Source organism: Sceloporus occidentalis, unplaced genomic scaffold (assembly GCF_023333645.1).
Source record: "Sceloporus occidentalis isolate IW3139 unplaced genomic scaffold, rSceOcc1.0.p SCAF_2, whole genome shotgun sequence".
Classification (NCBI taxonomy): domain Eukaryota; kingdom Metazoa; phylum Chordata; class Lepidosauria; order Squamata; family Phrynosomatidae; genus Sceloporus; species Sceloporus occidentalis.
Genome location: NW_028316982.1, coordinates 143,133,522 through 143,153,001, shown reverse-complemented (window position 1 = coordinate 143,153,001; position 19,480 = coordinate 143,133,522). Strand labels below are relative to the sequence as shown.

The following is a 19,480-nucleotide window of genomic DNA, read 5'->3' as shown; positions in this document are numbered from 1 at the left end:
TCCAAAGCTGAAAAGCACCTCTGTTTTGTCTGTTTTGAGATGTCTTTTGTTTGACCTAAAATATCCATTACTGATGACAGCCAATAATATGTAATGGTATTTGTCTCATCAAAATAGTCTTAATGTATTTTCCCAGTCTGGCTCAGATTGCTTCTACCCTTCTGGGGAGAGGTACAAGGTGGGGGAGTGTAGGTCTTCTCCCATGCTCCTCTCTCATGCTTGTTGCCCCTTTCTCTGGTTTATGGTATTACTGATGTGAGAAAACAGTTGTGGTAAAAAAAAAACCACCAAAAATAATCTTAGTGGCAGATTCTTAATATGTAACCTGTGCTAATCTTTTTTGGCTTGGTGAGACATGTACGCTTGTTTTGCTTGTTGTTTATTCTGCTTGCTTTCGGTTATCAAATCAAATTAGCTTCTGACCTGTGATTTTTTTTTATGTGGAATGTGCATTAAAAATACCCTTATACTAGCTCAGAGTTAGAAATAAAGGTTTATGCCCTATTTCATTCTCCTCAAAAATCATAATTCTTAAAATGCTTGCCAGAGAGAGCTGTCACATCTCATCCCCTTTTAAGTCACTAAAAACTACTAATGCTGCTGATGCTCAAAATTACTTGGTTGCAAAGTCCAAAGTATGTTTGGAATAGTTGAATACAATATATAACAAGCCCTGACTTGAGTTGAAAACAGCTTAGTATCCCAAATAGCTTTATTACAAAGCATATAATATATATATATATATATATATATATATATATATATATATATATATATATATAGTATCTGAGCTTTATTACAAAGTGTGTGTGTGTGTGTGTATGTGCATGCATGCTGGGCTGGAAATTATTCAGCCCTCTCAATATGCTTGAACTACAGCTCCCAGCATCCCATTGCCAGCATAGCCAAAGCTGAGGAATGCTGGGAGGTAGAGTTTAAAAAAATATTTGGAAGGTCACACAATTCCCACTCGTGTTCAAATGCTTTAGATTCAAAGGGCAGTTAAAAAGTCTCATTTGAAGTACACATCTGCAAAATGATTTTAGTTTAATCCTTTAGTTCTTTAGCTACTGTATACGTATAAGTCTAGAAATTTAGGTCAAAAAATTGACCCAAAAAACATGAGTCCACTTATCCATGGGTCAATGTAACTACTGTATCTTAACTCTTCTTTAAAGGAAGGAACCATTTCCTGGTAAAAAGCAAGAGTATAATATGTGAGGCACTAGCCCCCTCTACTCTCTCACCCATCCAGTGTTAAGAGTAAGCACAAAGAGTTATGTCTGCTGGAATTTTGTAAGTTTTTTACATTGTTTTGCTTTGCTTCATCCTTTAGATCCTTTGCTATATGCCCCCAAATTTTATCCTCGACATGCACGGGTCATAGCAAAATCCATAATTTTTACCCCCAATCTTGCCTTCGACTTATACTTGAAGTCGACTTATAGTTGAGTATATATGGTAATCTTTCGCAACCTCCCCCCCCACAAAAAACCACAACTCATTGAGTTTAAAGGTTTTAGTCTACTATACATAGTTATGATGGCTTCATCTTGACCTACCTCAGTTGTAAGCAAAACACATTTGATAGCAGCATGTCTGAGAATGAAGTGCTGTGATACGTAAAGGCATGAAAGACTGTTATACAAACCACTTTTCTAAAATTTAATAACAGGCACATATTAAAATGCAAAAATTCATCAAATCTTTTAACAGTATAGAACCTCTGTAAGGACGTGAGCTAGTTAACATTAAGACAGGACCAGTTAGTTCATCGTTGCTAAAAGCCTAGGCTACCTAGGATGTACACCTGGATAAATAGGCCTATTTTGTGTTTGGCTTTGGTTCTGTCCATCTCCACATCTTGACCTAATGTGAGTTCTTCTACAGGCTCCACATAGTACTGGAATTGTTTATTTTAAGAGCTGATAGCTGCAGCTACTAGTGAAGTGAAACTCAGAATTTCTAAATCTCAATTTCTAGCTACTATTTCTCCTTTGTCTCAGCCCTTTATTAGCTTCAGACTTGTGCACATATGTTTTTGGGAATTTGAACAGAGACTCTGTTTGACAGTCTTTCCTTTTCACTGAGTTGTTCTCACCCACATACTTGACATTAACATTATAAATATTAATATATTTTTTTCCCTAGGCAAGAGACCTTTTCATGTCCTGAATGAGCTTACAAGAAAGGCATGGGGAATCTGTTATGAATGTGAGAGGACAGTTAAACATCTCCTGGACTTTTGCTCAGCAATGGACTTTATCATACGGGGTGCTTACCGTGAATAAATGGCCATGCAAACGTCATAAAGCAACGGTCGCCCGCCTCGCCGGGCAGACCGTTTTGCCGCTAGACGCGGCTGGACTACAAGCCCCAGAGTGCTCTGGGGTTTGCCCGGCTCCCTGTTGGTGCGCGGGGGCGGAAGGGGTGGCCCTTCCGCTCCGTGATGCTCTGGGAGCCGGTCTCGTTGGTGCGGGGCTTCCGGTCCTCCAAGGCTGCCCATTGGTGGGCTGGGCCTTGGAGGCGGGGCCCCGCATAGCACGCAGGGAGGGAGGGGCCTAGGCCTATATAAGGCCGTGTTGCTGGCCCCTTCTCTCAGTCGGTTGCTTGGCTTCGAGCAGAGCGGAGCCAAGCTGTGGAAGGGAGCAAGTCTTGGTGTTTCTCCCGCCCACCCACCGCTGTTGTTAGGTGGTTTTTAGTCACAACTTGGCGGCAGCATAGGCCAGGATCTGCATGTTGTGGTACCAGGGCTATGGAGCTCTGGTTTGGGAGTCAATAGGTACCCGGGGGCAAATAGGGCAGGCGTTTGGCCATTGCGGGGGCCAGAACGCAGGAGCGCCTCCCGGTGACTAGGGGCTTTGTGAATTGGTGAACGCAAGACAAGGTTTGCGGTCAAGTTGTGTTTCTTAGCCCCTAGGTCATCCCAAGCACCGGGCGGGTGCCCGGTTTGGATAATCAGACTACATCAGGTGGTTTGATTGCACAGATCCTGTCCTTATGCTTTGTGCCAACCCTACCAATTGTTTGCAAATAAAGTTGTGGCCTTACTTCCAACAAGTTGTACTGTGGTTATTTGACAGCAACATCTGAGGCAATCATTAAAATGCTTGATTGGGGTTCACATAGCCGCTTGCTTCTCCTATCAGTGAATTGTCACAGACACGTGCCCACTTGCTTCTTCCTTGATAAAGTCCTCAGTGTATGATGTTAGTTCAGCCAAAGGACTGAGTTCCATTGCTTCACATTATGTGTTAAAATATTGATTAGCAGCAGTGCAAAGGGGAAAAACAGCAAAAAGTGGCGGTGGTAGAAAGATAAAGATTATTTAGCTCCATTTTTTGCAGTTGCAGGCATGAACATGTTCTTTCAGTAACTCTAAAATGTAGCATTCTTATAATTAATTAATTGTGTCTGTGTTGCAAAATATTAGGCTAAATTAAAGGGATAAAGAACTTCAAATTCTTGGTAATGTAATTTCATATTTTTAACTGTATGACCAATGCAGATACTTTGAGCAGCAGCCTCTCTATTTTATGTTTTAATCAGTGCATTAAAAAAAGGAAAGTTAACATACGTTGCATCCACGCTGCTGAAATAATCCAGTTTGACACCTATTTAACTGCCATGGCTCAATGCTGTGGAATTCTATGCAATGTAGTTTATTGTGGCACCAGAGCTCTCTGACACAGAAGGCTAAATGTCTCACAAACTATGGCCCATTACAGATGGACGGCTAGTACATGTTTGGCACGTACTAGGGTTAGAAAGGGGTGTCCTTTCTGGACACCCCTAACCCTAGTACACGCTGAGCATGTACAAAATGGCAGCACCCATTCTACACGGGCGCCGCCATCTTGACATCGCAGATGCCTAGCGTCCGCACGTTGTCCGGTGGAAATTATGTGAGTGCATCATTGGCAACTTGCGGCGCCATTTTCCACGGCGCAAAAAGAAGCTGCATTTTGCAGCTTCTTTTTCGTTGCATCTGGGAATCGCGCAGTTTGTCCGCTGTGGTTCCTGGATGCAGCAACCAGTGGCGCCGGCAGACCACTCTTTTTGGGCGGTCTGTAAAGCGCCTATAATTCCCAAAATTCCATAGAACTGAGCCATGACAGTTAAAGTGGTGTCAAACTAGATTATTTCTGCAGTGTGGATGCAGCCCAGGAGGACCCATGTGATATTAGTGAGACTTTTTCACACTTCTGTTCATGTAAGACATTTATTTTGCAAATAGCTTGATGTAGCTCGTATGTTTCTCAAGACCAGAAGGGGTCTGACCCATACTAAGGGACCCATTTTTGAGTTGTTCATGAGTACCAGTAAGAGACATCATCCGCACCATGCAGTGTCTATGTTAACAGTGGTACAGAGCCATAAACAGGAATGACCATGTAGGCTTACCAAGAATATGAGTGGATGCTCACATTTCAAAACTCACAGCCTCATGTGTGTTACAGGCATGATGTCCAAATCAGGGAAGAAAGGAACAGTATGCCATATGCAACCCTGATGTATGGTGTGGACTATGAGGGTGCACATAGATGTTCTCCAAATGGTATGTTAACTTTCTAACACAGAAACATGATACAGTGAACATACATGTAGCAGCACATTCCTCAGAGTGATGGTCCCCCACCCCTTTCCGCTAGGGGCTGTCTTCCTGTCAGTGGAAGGGACACAGCTCGATATAACCTTCTCTCAGACTTAGAGGTGTACAGGCTGATATAGGCAGGATACAGACCTCCCAAAGCGGGCGGTCTCCCACCGTCCTAGTTTGCTCTGTGGGGAAGCCGCAGCCTGCAGACTGCAGGGCTTCCCCGTGGAGCAAAAAGAACCCTTAAAAGATGGGTTCTTTACACGGCATGCTTGTGATGCTGCAATGTGCCAATGGCGCACTTGCAGAGTCACAAGCGTGCTGGGACGTGTGGACGCTAGGCATCCGTCACGTCAAAATGGCGGTGCCCATGTAGACATGCTGCCACCATTTTGATGTCCTCGCAACGTACTAGGGTTAAGGTACGTCTAAAAACAACGCTCCCGAGCAACCCTAGTACATCATCAGGACGTACTAAAAGGCCCACGTAAACAGGGCCCTATATACCCATTGTACCACTCATAAGCTGCTAGACAATGTGTAAATGCATAACATTGGTGGCAACATTTCATTTGTGCTGTTTAAGCATTAAATATTGACTTGAAGTGTCCTCAAAACATCTGTGGCTACATCCACACTGCAGAAATAATTCAGGATGACACCATTTTAACTGCTATAGCTCAGTTCTATGGAACTTGGGGAACTGTGGTTTGTGAGACATTTAGCCTTCTCTGTCAGAGAGCTCTGGTGCCACAATAAACTACATTGCATAGAATTCCACAGCATTGAGCCATGGCAGTTAAATAGGTGTCAAGATGGATTATTTCTGCAGTGTGGATGCAGCCTGCGGTTATTAATATGTAGATACTTTCATAGTTTATCTCAGAATTTATAACCTGCTTCTGGCACATGTTTGGGATTCATGCTGGCTTTGTACCCTTTGTTTTGTTTTGTTTTGTTTTGTTTTTGGGAAGAGAGGAACACCACCAATATATTTACTTAAAAGAAAATTCCAAATAAAGTCGCCAATTCAATTATGAATGAATGAGAATTTGGCCTGTAAGGATATGATCTATATGATCAAACCTATGAACATGACATATGCAAGGAAACAGGAGACCAATTTATTTATAATATGGTTCATGGTATGGCACATTTTTCTTCTTGATGGGAGTAATTTAGTTGTTTACTTATGTTAATGCTACAGTGCACCCGCATATGGCGTGGGCCCATTGTATTAGGATAGATATTGATATGACAACATCTTGATATGACAACAAGAGTTTGTGAAATTATATGCTATATGCTATTGTGATGACAAATCTTTTTATTTTGTAATATGGTAGGAACTGTAAATTAACACTTCTTTTGAAGTAAGAAAAGGAAGTCCTATTAAAGACAATGGGGCTTATTCCCTAGGAAGAGTCTCCAAACCTATGCAAAGTTATTGCAAGTAAGTCCTACTAAATTCAGCAGGGCTTTATTTCAAGGAAACATGTAGTGAATTGGACTGTAAGCCTTCCTTTTTGGAAAGTTTCCACTTCCTCCCTTAGGACAGAAAGTATGTGTGTTCATTTAATCCTAAATGGCTTTGTTTTCATGAAAGAGTTAGTGCATCCTTAACACATTTTAAGGGAACTTGGCTAAAAGAGATAAGATCACAAGGCTGATCATATACAAGAAGCATTCATGGTTCTTTTCCCTAAAGCTGATCTCTGCTTTTATGCAAAATTTATCTCTGCTTTTTTAAAATCAGTTTGAAAGCATGCATTTTTGGTTAAGACATTGAAGACAATTTCTTTGTCTTACTTCGAGGCAAGAGAGGTTGAGATAAAAAAGAATTCCCCCTTTAAAAGTCACACATGGCTGTAATTTAAGATTTTTTTTAACCTCCTTGTCCATAACAGTTGAAAGAAACCTTCAATGAAAGTTTATTAACTAGACTAGTGCCTGAGGCTATAAAGGTTCATTTATTACCAGTTTCTTGGCTGTTTTTCTTCTTCTATTTTTCAGTTAAACTCCTAGCGTAAGATAATACTTCACAAAATTAAACCTTTGACCTTCTGTAGAGTTAAGTCGCCTTTGATTAGATAAAGTAACAATTTATAGTCCAGCTTGAGGTTGCACATGAAATGAATAATGCAAGAGACTGGATGAGGATGGAGAATCTATTGCTTTTGAAGACATGACTGTTAAAAAAACAACAACTCCACTCTTAATTGAATTGTTTTGATTCCATATGTACAACTGAGATATTTCAGACTCCTCACAGAAAATGCAGTCATTGTTTCTTGGCATCTGTTTATTATATATCCTTTAATATTGATTTTCCTAAGTGGGAGGGACCCACTTTCTTTAGTTTAATTGTCAGTATATTTTTTTAAAAAGAGAATGTTATTAGTGAGTAAATCTTAATAGTGGTTTGAAAGGAGAGGAAATTCTTTTCAAACATACTTTAAACAAATCAGGCCCATTCCACAGGACATTAATTGTGTAGAAATTCCTTGGAAATCAGTATGAAGAAACAATAATGCCATATTCATTTAAATGACATTTTAACATGCTAGTTTTCCCCTTTAGGGAAATAAAAAGAGTTTCAGGAAGGCTTCTGTTGAAACATGCACGGGAACATAGTTAGATTTCCTTGAAGGTGGATAGGAGCCCCATTAAGGAGAATTGGATGATGGATGAGGATGAGGATGAGGATGAGGATGAGGATGAGGATGAGGATGAGGATGAGGATGATGATGATGATGATGATGATGATGATAGAATTTATTCCATTTGGCCGGTATATATTGTATATGTGCTACCAAACCAGTAAGCCTTTTTGGGTCCAACTGTCCTGATCTAACATTTCTTTGATATAACCTAAGAGAGAGAATGCAAACACTTTATTCATTGGGTTGCAAACACTTTACTCACTCGGTTGTGCTCAGGCCTAATCAAGTTTAGAGTAGACCTGTTTGAAATCCAAGGGTCTCACTGAAATTTACTAATTGAAATTAATGGGACATATGTTAGTCATGATTAACATGAATCTACTTTAAACGTGACTGTGTCTGGACATAGCACAATTAACTCTGTGGCCTTCTGTCTTCTATAGATTTAAAAGCCAGAAGCTTATTTGCATTCTTAAGATGCAGTCCTCTTACCTAAGAATAAGATGTACTGAATTCAATGGAACATGCTTTCAAATATGTATTGGTTTGTTCTATTATTTATGGATCTTCTATAATAATAATAATAATAATAATAATAATAATAATAATAATAATATATTCCGCTTAATCATTTGGAATCCAAGTGGAAAAATACATTTGTCCTAACTGTTGGCTAGGAAAATTTTAAATATAGGTTAAGACTCCCTTATCCAAAATGCTTGGGATCAGAGTTGTTTTGGCTTTTTGACCTTTTAGGATTTTGAAATACCTGTATTTGCATATAAACATGTAATGAGATGTCTTGGAGATGGGACCCAAGTCTTAATGCAACATTTATTTATATAGCCTGAAGATAATTTCATACAATATTTTAAAATAATTTGTGCATGAATCAGAGTTTGTGTATATTAAAAAAAATGAAGGTGTATCAGAAAATAAAGGTGTCACTATCTCAGCCACTCCTGAAGCAAGTGTTAGTTTTGGGAATATTTCAGATGTATGGGGATTCTAGCAATTCAAAGCAGACACAAACAAATAAATGTAGTAAGGGACTTTTTACAAATAGATACAAAAACAAACAAACAAACAAACAAGGACAGTTCTTAATAAATAGGACATTGGATTAATAGTAACAAGACAGGAGTGGCCAAATGCAGTCCTGAGGATGTTTTTCAATCCTCAGCCCACCTTCTGTATTTGTGAGAAAAGCTCTTTTATTTATTCATTTTTTACTAAAAGAGTGCAATTTCCCCATATTTTGGGGCCCTCTCAGGCTGTTTTAGGTTCTGGAGAGGAATTTATTAAAACCAGAAAATAAACTGGAAATCAGTTTCTGGTTTGCTTCCTTTTTTTTTTTTAAGGTCTCTTCCCATTTACTTCTTGGTATTAAAAAAAAGTCCTCTCTGGAGGAGGGTGGTCATTCTGAGTTTTTATCCCCCCTGCAAGTAAAAGTGGGGTTGCAGTGTAGGCATATGGCCCTCCAAGGCCCCATGGGGGCAATGTGACATGGAAATCCTTCTAGTTGCCCAGACCTTAATTAAGTAATCAGGAATATTTTTTAATTTTTTTAAAATTCTGAAGACAATACTAAACAAACAAATGTTCACCTGTCATCTAAATGCTATGGATGAGATGACAGACCTTGATAGATAATTGACTACACAAGGTGACATGGAGAAGGTCTGCCAATTCCTTTCATATCAAGGGCGCTTTACAGAGCGCCCAAAAAGGGTGCTCTGCCAGCGCCAGTGTTTGCTGCACCAGGGAACTGCAGCAGACAAACCGCGCGGTTCTCCAGCGCAGCAAAAAAAGCTGCAAAAAGTGGCTTCTTCTTGCGGTGTGGTAATGATGCTGCAAGGTGCCAGTGGTGCATTTGTGGCATCATAACTGCACCACGACGTGCGGACGCTAAGTGTCCATGACATCAAAATAGCAGCGCCCATGTAGAATGGGAGCCGCCATTTTGTACGTACTAGGTATGTACTAGGGTTAGGGCGTCCGGAAAGGACGCCCTTTCCTAACCCTAGTATGTACCTAGTACATACTTTGGGCATGTGTGGAATGCGCCTATGATACTGTCAGACCAGGGCATCCACAGTGAGTCTCAGAGAAGATATACTCCCATGGATGGAGTCATTCTCACAGAGGTATTCTGCTGCAAAATGTTGTGTTTACTGTCAGGTGGCTGTGTATTAATGTTTGTATGGGAAGTTAATGTTAGGACAGTTGGACCTCTGCATTTGCGGATTGGGCTTTTGTGGATTTGGGGGCTCTACAGATTGGCAGCTCCGTGCCACCCCTGTTTGCCCTGCATCATTGCCGCATCCTGGAAGGGGTGAGATTGGCAGGCACGCGTGCACCAATTGCATCATTTCCTGCTAGCGCTGTTTGGGTGCTGCATGATGCTTGCACCATCATGGTGCCTCCCATGTGGAAGGCGGCAAGCCATGGTGGTGGCGTCCTTGCAGAATAGGGCTGCTGGGCATCTACATGCCCAGCTTCAGCTAGCCCTAGTTCGCTGGGAGGACACTGCAAAATGCCCATCTGTACCGGGCCTTGATTATTTTCAGATTTGATAATTGTTCTCTCTAGGAATCTGTAGGTCCTCCTGCATGATAGGTCATCTTTGGGAAGTTGTTGGCCACGGAGTTGCACTGGAGGAACTAGAGATTCATTGGGAAGTGTTCTCTCAGGCAAAAAAATAAATAAAAATAACATAGTATTTTTATTTGTAGTTTTTCCACTTTCACAAGTGCCCTGCACCCCCTTACCCAAGCGAATGTGGAGGACTCACTGTAACCATTTTCTTTATATTAACCCCCCCCCCCCAAAAAAAAACTAACAAGCTATCCTTTTTCATACTTTATAAATTTGAATCTCTAGCCTGAGCTTTCCTAGATATGTTTAAATTATTTTCTTAGCTTGCACTGTGAGGAAGAAGGGAGATTTGTAAAAGCAATGCATTCAGTGTTTGCTTTTTCCCCTCTTACTCTCTAGTTAAGTGAAGGCCCAGATGCTTACTAAGACTTGAAGAGCTTTGAATTGAGTTATAAGTCAGGCTCACCCAGCTCTTACAAGACACCTTGAACAGACTTTTCCCAATGAGTCTATAAGAACTGTCAGCAGTAGGAAAGATTACTTCAGAACCACAATTGTTGAATTGAACTTTACTTTTTTGATGTTTTGCCTTTTGAATTAAATTGTTGGACAAGATTAATTGCACACAGTGAGAGCTTTAAATGAATAGCTGTGTTAAAGCATTAAATTTCTAAGTATGTCACATGGGGTAAAAGCTGGGAGGTTTAATGAATAAATGTATTTAATGCATAAAATGCCTAAGCTAATTTTTAATTCCTTTACTAACGGTCTTTATTGAAGGGGAAAAAAATACACACACCACCCTGTACTTTATTCATCCATCAGTGGTGGTTGAAGCAATTGCATATTCCTGCGTCTTGCTAATCTTCTAGTTCCAAAGAAGTAAACAATAGATTTCATAAATTAAAAATACGCGCTTCAGAACATGCTTCTAAAGATAAAAAACAAGGCTGTAAACATTTATGACTGGAACAACCTAGATTGTTCAAATACTGCCATGATGTATCATGTATATCAATATGGCACTGATATCAGTTAGAATGCAAACAAGGTTTTAAATGATGTGCCCCTTCATTTCAGCTGGAGAATCCACTTTACGCCATCTGCCTATCAGATGGTTAGGAACCAGGACTGCGTATTAATGCCACATGTTCGATTTTTCCTCCCTCTTGTAATGGTTAGATTCATATTGCTAATAGCTGTGCAGGAGCACTGTCGATGAAATTTGTGTGACGCTGGAGTGATGAGATATTTATAAAGTGGCCTGTCTCACTGAATAATCAGCAGGAAGAATGCCAGACATAAACAGCTTATCAATTTCAGAATATTAATGATAACCACTGCTAGCAACTGTAATAGGCAGACTTTTTTTTAACACTTCTTTTCTTTTACATTTTGGGAAATGGATACCAGAAGCAGAAAAACAAATACTTATAGTTACTCTGTGTGTGTGTGTGTGTGTGTGTGATAATTGCTTTTATAGATCGACTGTTTTCATCTAATGTCTTTAATGGCAACCAGCATACTTGGTCCAAATGGCCTGGGGAACATGAAACAAATAAGCACAATAAACATTTGGAATGAAGACGTAATTACCTCTTGCCCAGTTCACAACTTAACCTTTTGTGTTATGCTGGTGTGTCTCAATTGGTGCAGCACAGAACTACAGCTTCAGCTTTTCCATTGAATGGTTTTGTAATTGATTGGGCTAGTCACAGACACTAGATTGTTGGGGATCTGCAGCTTCTGTTTCTTGAAGGAGTGTTTTCCAGACGCAGCAGTGTTGTAGACCAGTACAATTTAGGATGCCTTGGCAGTTTCTGGATCTTGGATCTGGCTGGCGTTTCCTAGGACAGAGAGTGCCAGACCTCTGTTTAAGTTGGTTGGGGTATATGTTTATGTACACGGATCAACTCAGTTTGGACAGATTTGGTGGTAAACCAAACATTTGTCCTTGCCAGGAAATGCCCAGGCTTCAAGGACCAAAGGTACTATGCATGATCTCTTGCTGCATGTTTGAAAAACAACAGGCTAACAGGCAAAAAGAAGCATCTTTTTCATTCTCTTCTGGATCAGAGTTGGTGAGGGTCCTTTAAACCACATGAGATGAGGGTCCTTTAAAACACCAATGAGTCTACGTCAAAGTATGACTGTATCTATTCCAATAAAATACAAGAAAAACATAAAAAAACATTTTACTAATAATCATTAGCAGGGGGGGAAAACCTTTCACATTCAGTTTCTTCAAGATTCTTTCACTGGCAATGATGCAAGAATATCAGTGCAGATGGAAAGTTGGTGGAAGTTATGATTTCATTAGTTCCATTCTTGTCTCTTTTTAGGTCTGACAGCTGCAGCAGCAGCAGCAGCAGCTGCCACCAATGCAGCTATTGCAGAAGCAATGAAGGTGAAAAAAATTAAATTAGAAGCTATGTCGAACTATCATGCCAGTAATAATCAGCACGGAGCAGAATCTGAGAATGGAGATCTGAATTCTAGTGTGGGTAAGTTTCCAACTAGAGAATTCTTACACTTAAAAAAAATCCTATCAAGTAACAGTACTTGTTTTTGACCTTTGATAGGTGCACGTGTTGAACTATCTTTTAGTTTTCATGTTCCATTCAGCCAGATTTTACATTACTTGCACTATCACACTTTTGCTGCTACTGTAAGAAATATTCATTTAGCAGGTGATTTTGTGCAATATCAACTTAGCTTTCTGTGGGTTTTTCAGGCTAGGTTGGCCATGTTCTAGAAGAGTTGCTTCCTGACATTTCTCTGAAGATGCCAGCCCCAGTTGCTGGCAAAACATCAGGAATAAACTCTTCTAGAACATGGCCACATTGTCTGAAAAACCCACAAAAAACTATGGATGCCGACCATGAAAGCCTCCAATATCAACTTAATTTGGGTTTTTTCTTAGGTTCAACTACATAAGCTTGTGATTAGAAGACAAAACATTTAATGTTTGCATGTCCAATACTGAAAGAACACATAAAACAAATTTTGGAAACACTGTATATTATACTAAATGATACCTGTTATCCCCTGCTTCTACATTAGATATTTGGAGACATTATCAGTACTTTCCCCCCCATGGGATGCAAGGCTAACATGATGTGTTTATGCATGTCGCCAATTTGTTTTGCAAAATTATACTTAAAATGACACTAGCTTTTAAGGTCATTCCATTGTAAAGGCTCCCTTCTGTTCTCTGAGATAAATGTAGCGAGTGAACTGAAAGCTGAGTTTTAGTACTGTACTGTTAACTATTGTACATGGCAGAGGTCGCATAGACATAAAACAGACATGACAATCTAATATATTCCTCTTTTTTTATTCTGCACATTTTTGAGGTTATTCTTAAGGTTGACAACTTGACAACTTTTTTGTTCTGAATCTTCCTGTACATATTTATTATTTAACTCATAGCCAAGAACAAAAGGAACAAATGTGCACATGTCAGCAGATTCTGAGGACAGTTTTCTCTTCCCATTTCTGTTAATGTTTCAGCAATTGTGGTGCTGGGGGTGAGGAATTACAGTTATATTTAGAGAAGCTGTTTCAGGAATCGTAAAGGTAGCTATGCCCATAGCAGGTAATGATCATCAGTGAAAGCAATCTCAAAGGAGGAAGGCAAGAGCTGCACCACAGCAATAGTATTTCTGGCTGAATCACAGGAGCAGCAAGAAGCACAGCTCCAAATGCTGTTTCAAAGGGAATAAGAAGTAGCAGAAAGTGGCATCCAAATATTGTCTGATTTTATGAAATTGGGAAAGAAATATCGTGAACAATGTCTTCTGTTTTTATCTTGCATTATGGTAAAAGTAAAATGGTTGATTACAAAGTGGCTTGTTTAGTAAGTCCTTCTTGCTTTTTGAGTCCTGCCAGAAATACTGCAGTATTAAGGTTGACATGGCTTGCTAGCAGTGAGTAGCAATAATTTATTCAATTTTAAGCTCTTGTACACTTTCTTTCATATTTCAAAAAATTGTAACACTAAAAGAAATAATACACCTGCATAGAGAAACTTCCTATGCTGAACATCACCTCCCTAAGCTTGCCTTAAGACAAATATCCCTAAACTATGCCGTTTAAAAGATTTTGGACTTCAGTTTCCACAAGCCTCAGCCATATTGGCCAATAGTCTGGGATTCTGGGAGCTAAAGTCCAAAATCTCTTAAAGGGCAGTTTGGGGACCACTACCTTAAGATATTCTCCCCATGTCCCTCTTCAGTTCCTCTCTAGATATTGTTTCTTTTTCCTCTCTCTATTTACACTTTTTACCATAGGCGATGCTCCTGTTTTCTTAATCTACTTTTTCACAGCAACTCAAGGTTGATGGCCTTGAAGGTGTCATTTTGTAAGTGTGCCTCATGTAGAGACAAACTACTGCCCTTTTGACGGCTTTTCACTGTTCCTAGGCCCAGTACAGACGGGCACAAAGTGCCAGCCTGTGGGCAGAGTCATGGTGGATGCTCGACGCCATGACTCCACCCCCTCACACCATGACACTGTGCACCTTTCTAGATGGTGCGTGTGGCATCATGGCACTACCTTGTTGCTGCATCTAGATGATGCAGTGCCAAAAGGACGTCACAAAGCCACAACGCCATGGCTGTGATGCCCTTTAGAGGGCGCAAAAAGGAGCTAGAGGTTGGATCAGGGCTGCTGTATGCGGTAGCCGCAGCCCTGATCTGGCCAGTAAAGGGGCAGCTGTCCTTTAGTCTGTTTGGAAGTCAGTCATAAAAGTGAATCATGTATCTTCTGCCATGCCTTTCACCCTCAGGCTCACAGAAGCCTGAAACCTAGGTTGAAGGAAAACTCAAAGGACAGCACCATTTTGGCTATGGTCACTGTAATAACATTTTCTAGGGGAAAGAACTACAGGATGAGGAGGAGGAAGCGGAGACAGTGGCAAGCAAGTTTTTTTCTTATTCTGTTTCTTCTTCAATGTCCAGATATAAGAAGTGAAATATAGACGCTCACCAATCAACTCCAACATGTCTCCTTCCCTGTCATTCCCTTTATTTCCAGAGTTTTGAAGTTTTATGTACAGCCATTGCTGTGGTTGAATCCATCTCTGAGGGATAAATGTGGAGAAAAAATTACCTGAACCACAGCTTCCCAGCTTCTGCCATTGCCTTAGATGCATTTTTGATCTGGTGAGGCATTGTTCCTCTCTCAGTACATACAGAAGAGTGTCAGTCTTCTGTTCCCTGGTATGATTATAGCTTCTGGGAGGAATCATCGGTCTCCACATTTTTTTTTTTTTTTGTACATATTTCACACCACTCCTGTAAATCTCATGGGAAATGTTACAGGACAGCTACCCCTCATAGGTATGGTTTTGAGACCTGTGGAGATCTTACATGATTGAGCCCCAGGCTCAACACCCAAAGTACAAGTAACCCCGACTCCTCATGTGGCTATGAAAAGCTTGCCAATTAATATCGTTGTCTCAAAGCTGATATATCTACTCAGCCACAGATGCCCACCTAGTTTATTTCAACTTTGGTCCTGATTTTCCTGCTATGATTTCAGCTGCTTTGATTGAGAGAATATCTTATTGTTGCATACACAATTAAATATACCAGCATTCCATGTGACATAATTGACCTGTGTCGTTCCTAAAAGAGGTGCACTGAACATACCTTTGTGTGTTCAGCCTTTTCTTCACTTGACTTATCACTTTATTGTCAATAGCTTAGTTGTACAGAACACATGCCACCTTGTTTGGGGTTTCTGAGAAAACAAAAGAGAAAGTTGCTTAATATAAGAAACATGGTATTAGAAGCTTCTATGGAAACAATATGGTAGATGTTGTTGGATACAGAATTCAGATATTCTTTTGTGCATGTATGCCATTGAGTATAGCCCTCCTCCACAACCCTGTGAATAAAAACTAATAATAGAACAAAATCAATCAATGTTTGACAATGAGACTAACTACCTATTGTCATAGTAAACAATAGGGGCTATAGGAGAACCATTATTCTTTATGGTGACAATGACACCTGTGCTTACTGTATGGTAAATTCAACTGTGTGAAGAGAATCAAGAGCAAATTCTAGAGCAAGCTGTTTTAACTTTGTGTTAACTTATCTAGATATCTTAATTATAATTCGAGCTTAACTGTCATGATAGTATTTAATTTATCCAAACTGATTATTGGAACCATGTAACTAGCATATGAATGTCAGCTACCACAGTTTGAAAATATTCACCCCCCCCCCAAAAAAAAAAACCAACCTTGATTTTGCCATGTTGAATAAGAGATATCATTTTACTAGACCATTATGTATAGTGGGACTTGAGCATCCACAGATTTTGGCATCCATGGTGTGGTGGGGTCCTGGAACCAAACACCATTGGTTACAGAGGGCCTACAGTATTAATAAAATATATATTGTTCCTTTTTGCCTAAAATAGCTCTCAAAATGGTTATATTTGTATATGGTTTTGTTTTTTACCATGAATCAAGAAAAGGAAACACAAGTACTCTGCTACTTATAACCATCTCTCATTCACCCTAGCCCTTCTACTTTCATTCCAAACTTCTGTCTCTTCTCTTTCTCTCTAGAAGATTTATATAGGCATGCACTGCATAAAAAGACAATAAACAATTCCTGCCATTTTAAAAATAAATAAATAAATATTTTTATGCTATCTTTAACCATTTCAAAAGAGCAGAGCATATCTGTCTGCTAACCACAGTGGCACTGCCACCGTTGTTCTTGTGTGTAGGATATTTTCCTAAGGGCCACTAGATGAAAAAATAGAAAATTGAAGAAAATGATCGGGGGGGGGGGGGGGAAGAGAGGGAAAGCAAACTTGTGAGTTTGGCAGAAGGGATTTTGGGGCAGGAGTAATGTGATGAACAATTCCAATATCCTTTTACTACACCCTTGTATATAATGGGACTTGAGCATTCATGGATTTTGGTATCTACGGTAGTCCTGGAAGCAAACCTCAGTGGAATACCAATGGCTCCACTGTATTTTAGAAGGCCCCAGGATTCAGTAGAAGCTTGGTTCAGGCTTCTTAGTAAGGAGATAGTGATCACAGGCACTTCTGTTTAAGGAAAGATTGCTTGCACTACTGCTACTGCTACTACTGTTCTTTCCTTGCAGTCTGCAAACAAACAGTTGCTGATCAAAAATAGAGACAGAAGCTGCCAGTCCGCTCTCTGGAGCTGCATCGGGGGAGCATAGGTGACAGGAAGGGTACAGATGGTTCAGATTTCTCTCTAAATTTTCTAAGGTTTAGAAGGATATGAAAAAAGGCTAGTTCTCTCCCCCTGCCTGTGTATTTGTCTAAATTAGGGTGGGGGACATTTCTCCCATGACCTGTATGCAGCTGTTTGTGAGACTTTGTGGCTCACTATCACTGCAGGTATGGGCATATATTAGACACTGATGAAACAGCAACAGTCAATTGCCCTCTGCCTACCAAAGAGGGTCAAAAAATGATCTAGGTTGAGTGTTGGTCTATGATCTGGGGACCAGGGTTCGAATCCTCGCTCAGCCATGATAACCCGCTAGGTGACCTTGGGCAAGCCACATGCTCTCAGACCTCAACTTTGCCTTAAGGTTGCCAGAAGTTGGAAACAATCTGAAGGCACATGAAAGCAACGACTGTTTTTAGCCAAAAGACCAAGGTTTCATCTAAGTTCAGCTCTTCCTCATGGTGTTCTCAAATTATTCTCCCTTCTTTACATTGAACTTGTATATCTGTACTTGGTGCATGCACATATTTTGTCCCATCGAGGAACTATATATCTATTGAGTGAATGGAGGGAGAGTACAGTTCTAGTTCTCTAAAAACAGCATCAACAAAAAATGTGTTCTAAATGATGAAAATTACATTAACAACAAATATTTTATCATGTCCTTATTTTTATATAGCCTTAATCTTGCAAAAGCCTACCTTCTAGTAAATAAGAAATCCACATGGAGAATTGAATGCAGCATTAGTAAAACGTATGGCTGTAATACTTCTTCTCTTCTTTCCACAATCAGTTGGATTCTTTTCGTTTTAATATTTACTTGCTAAGATGAGATGCTAGTCTGCATGGTGATAAACAGTCTTGTACTGGCATCTGAAGGTGACCTGTCAGTTCATATGGACAAATCTCCTGCTTACTGAAATGTACAAAATAAATCATTAAAGCAGGCAGGTGCTCATTCCCAGTTTTAAATCACCATAGATTTATGATTTGAATTAATGCTTCATTTGGTCATAGAAATAGAGGCTGAGACAAATGATATGCAGTGGTTGGAGCTTCCATACTGTAGCCATCCTAATATTGATTACTGAGATGTCTTTGCAATCTCTTGTTTATATCAAGCACTGTCTTGTGACAGGTTGGCTGATACCAGCTATACTGCAGATAAGAAGGAAAAATGTCCTGGATTCTTTTTAGTGGCAACTTCTCACATAGCACAGAGTAGAGATAAATTATTTTGGCTGGGTTGTTTAAAGTAAAAGCTATGTACCCTAGCCTTCAAAATGGTACTATTCATAGCAGTGTGATATTAAAACTGATTGTTTTTCAAAGAGCAAGGTCACATTTAAATTAGCTCAAAAGTATTTTATTTCTGCACTTACATTTTTAATGGAGAAACATGACAATTGTACTGCTCAGTTTAAAACAAACTATCCAGGATGAAAGTGATACAGAAACACATTGTTCAGTTCATATTTCCCTTAGCTTGATCTTTCAAGAGTGGTCCCTGATTAAATAGGCATAAAATATCTTGCATGGACTCAGGCTTTGACTGTGTTACATCTGTTTTTGTGTTTGGTTAGTATATTTGTTGATTGTTTTATTGATTGTTTTTGACATCTGTTGTAAAATCACAAACAAATCTGTTGTGAAATTCAAATAAAATAATAGATATACAAAATTTAAAACTTTGTGTAAAGATTTGTAGCTGGTCCACCAGATTTGTAGCTGGGTCCACAATTGCTGCTGGCCTATCAAAGAAAGGAAGCCACATTCCTGAGGAGCTGTCCTGCAGCTTCCAAGCAAAGTGGCTTCCAGCCAAGCCAGGCTCCAGGCTACTGTAGGCTTTAGATACCCTCTCTCCTTTTTCTCCCTGCTTATTGCACCAAATGGATGCCTCACTTATTGCCCTGGCCTCCCACTTACCACCTTATCATTGGCAATGCTGTGAGTGGGTTCACTAGGAAGCCTCAAGCATTATTATTATTATTAATTGGTTTTGACCTTTAAAGCCCTCCATGGTTTGGGTTTGGGTTATCTACAGGATCCCCTTTTCCCATACAACCCACCCCGAACACGGAGGTCATCTGCAGAGCAGTTGCTTCAGCCTGCAAGAACCCGACTGGCAGCTGTTACCCAGAGGACCTTCTTATTGGCTGCCCCAAGATTGTGGAATGACCACCCGGAAGAGATCTGACATCTAAACCAGCTGTCAGAATATAAGACACATTTGAAGACCCATCGCTTCTGGCAGGCCTATCCAGACAGTTTTTAATCATGAATTTTAAATATGAATTTTATATTTTATTATTATTCTACGTATTGTAAAATAAATATTGCATAGATCTCTTAATACGTGTTTTTATGCAGCTTAATATGTGTATTTTATGTAAT

At 39.8% G+C, this 19,480-nt stretch overlaps 1 protein-coding gene across 3 annotated transcripts in view; it reads left to right on the top strand.

Annotated features, from left to right (window-relative positions):
- LOC149319090 (dachshund homolog 1-like) overlaps window positions 1-19,480 on the top strand; it is a 426,364-nt gene that overhangs the window by 201,600 nt on the left and 205,284 nt on the right. For all 3 annotated transcript variants that reach the window (XM_089511099.1, XM_089511098.1, XM_089511097.1), the window contains exon 3: window positions 12,201-12,362. In XM_089511099.1, the coding sequence (XP_089367225.1) occupies window positions 12,201-12,362 (162 nt within the window). The remainder of the gene's footprint in view (window positions 1-12,200; window positions 12,363-19,480) is intronic.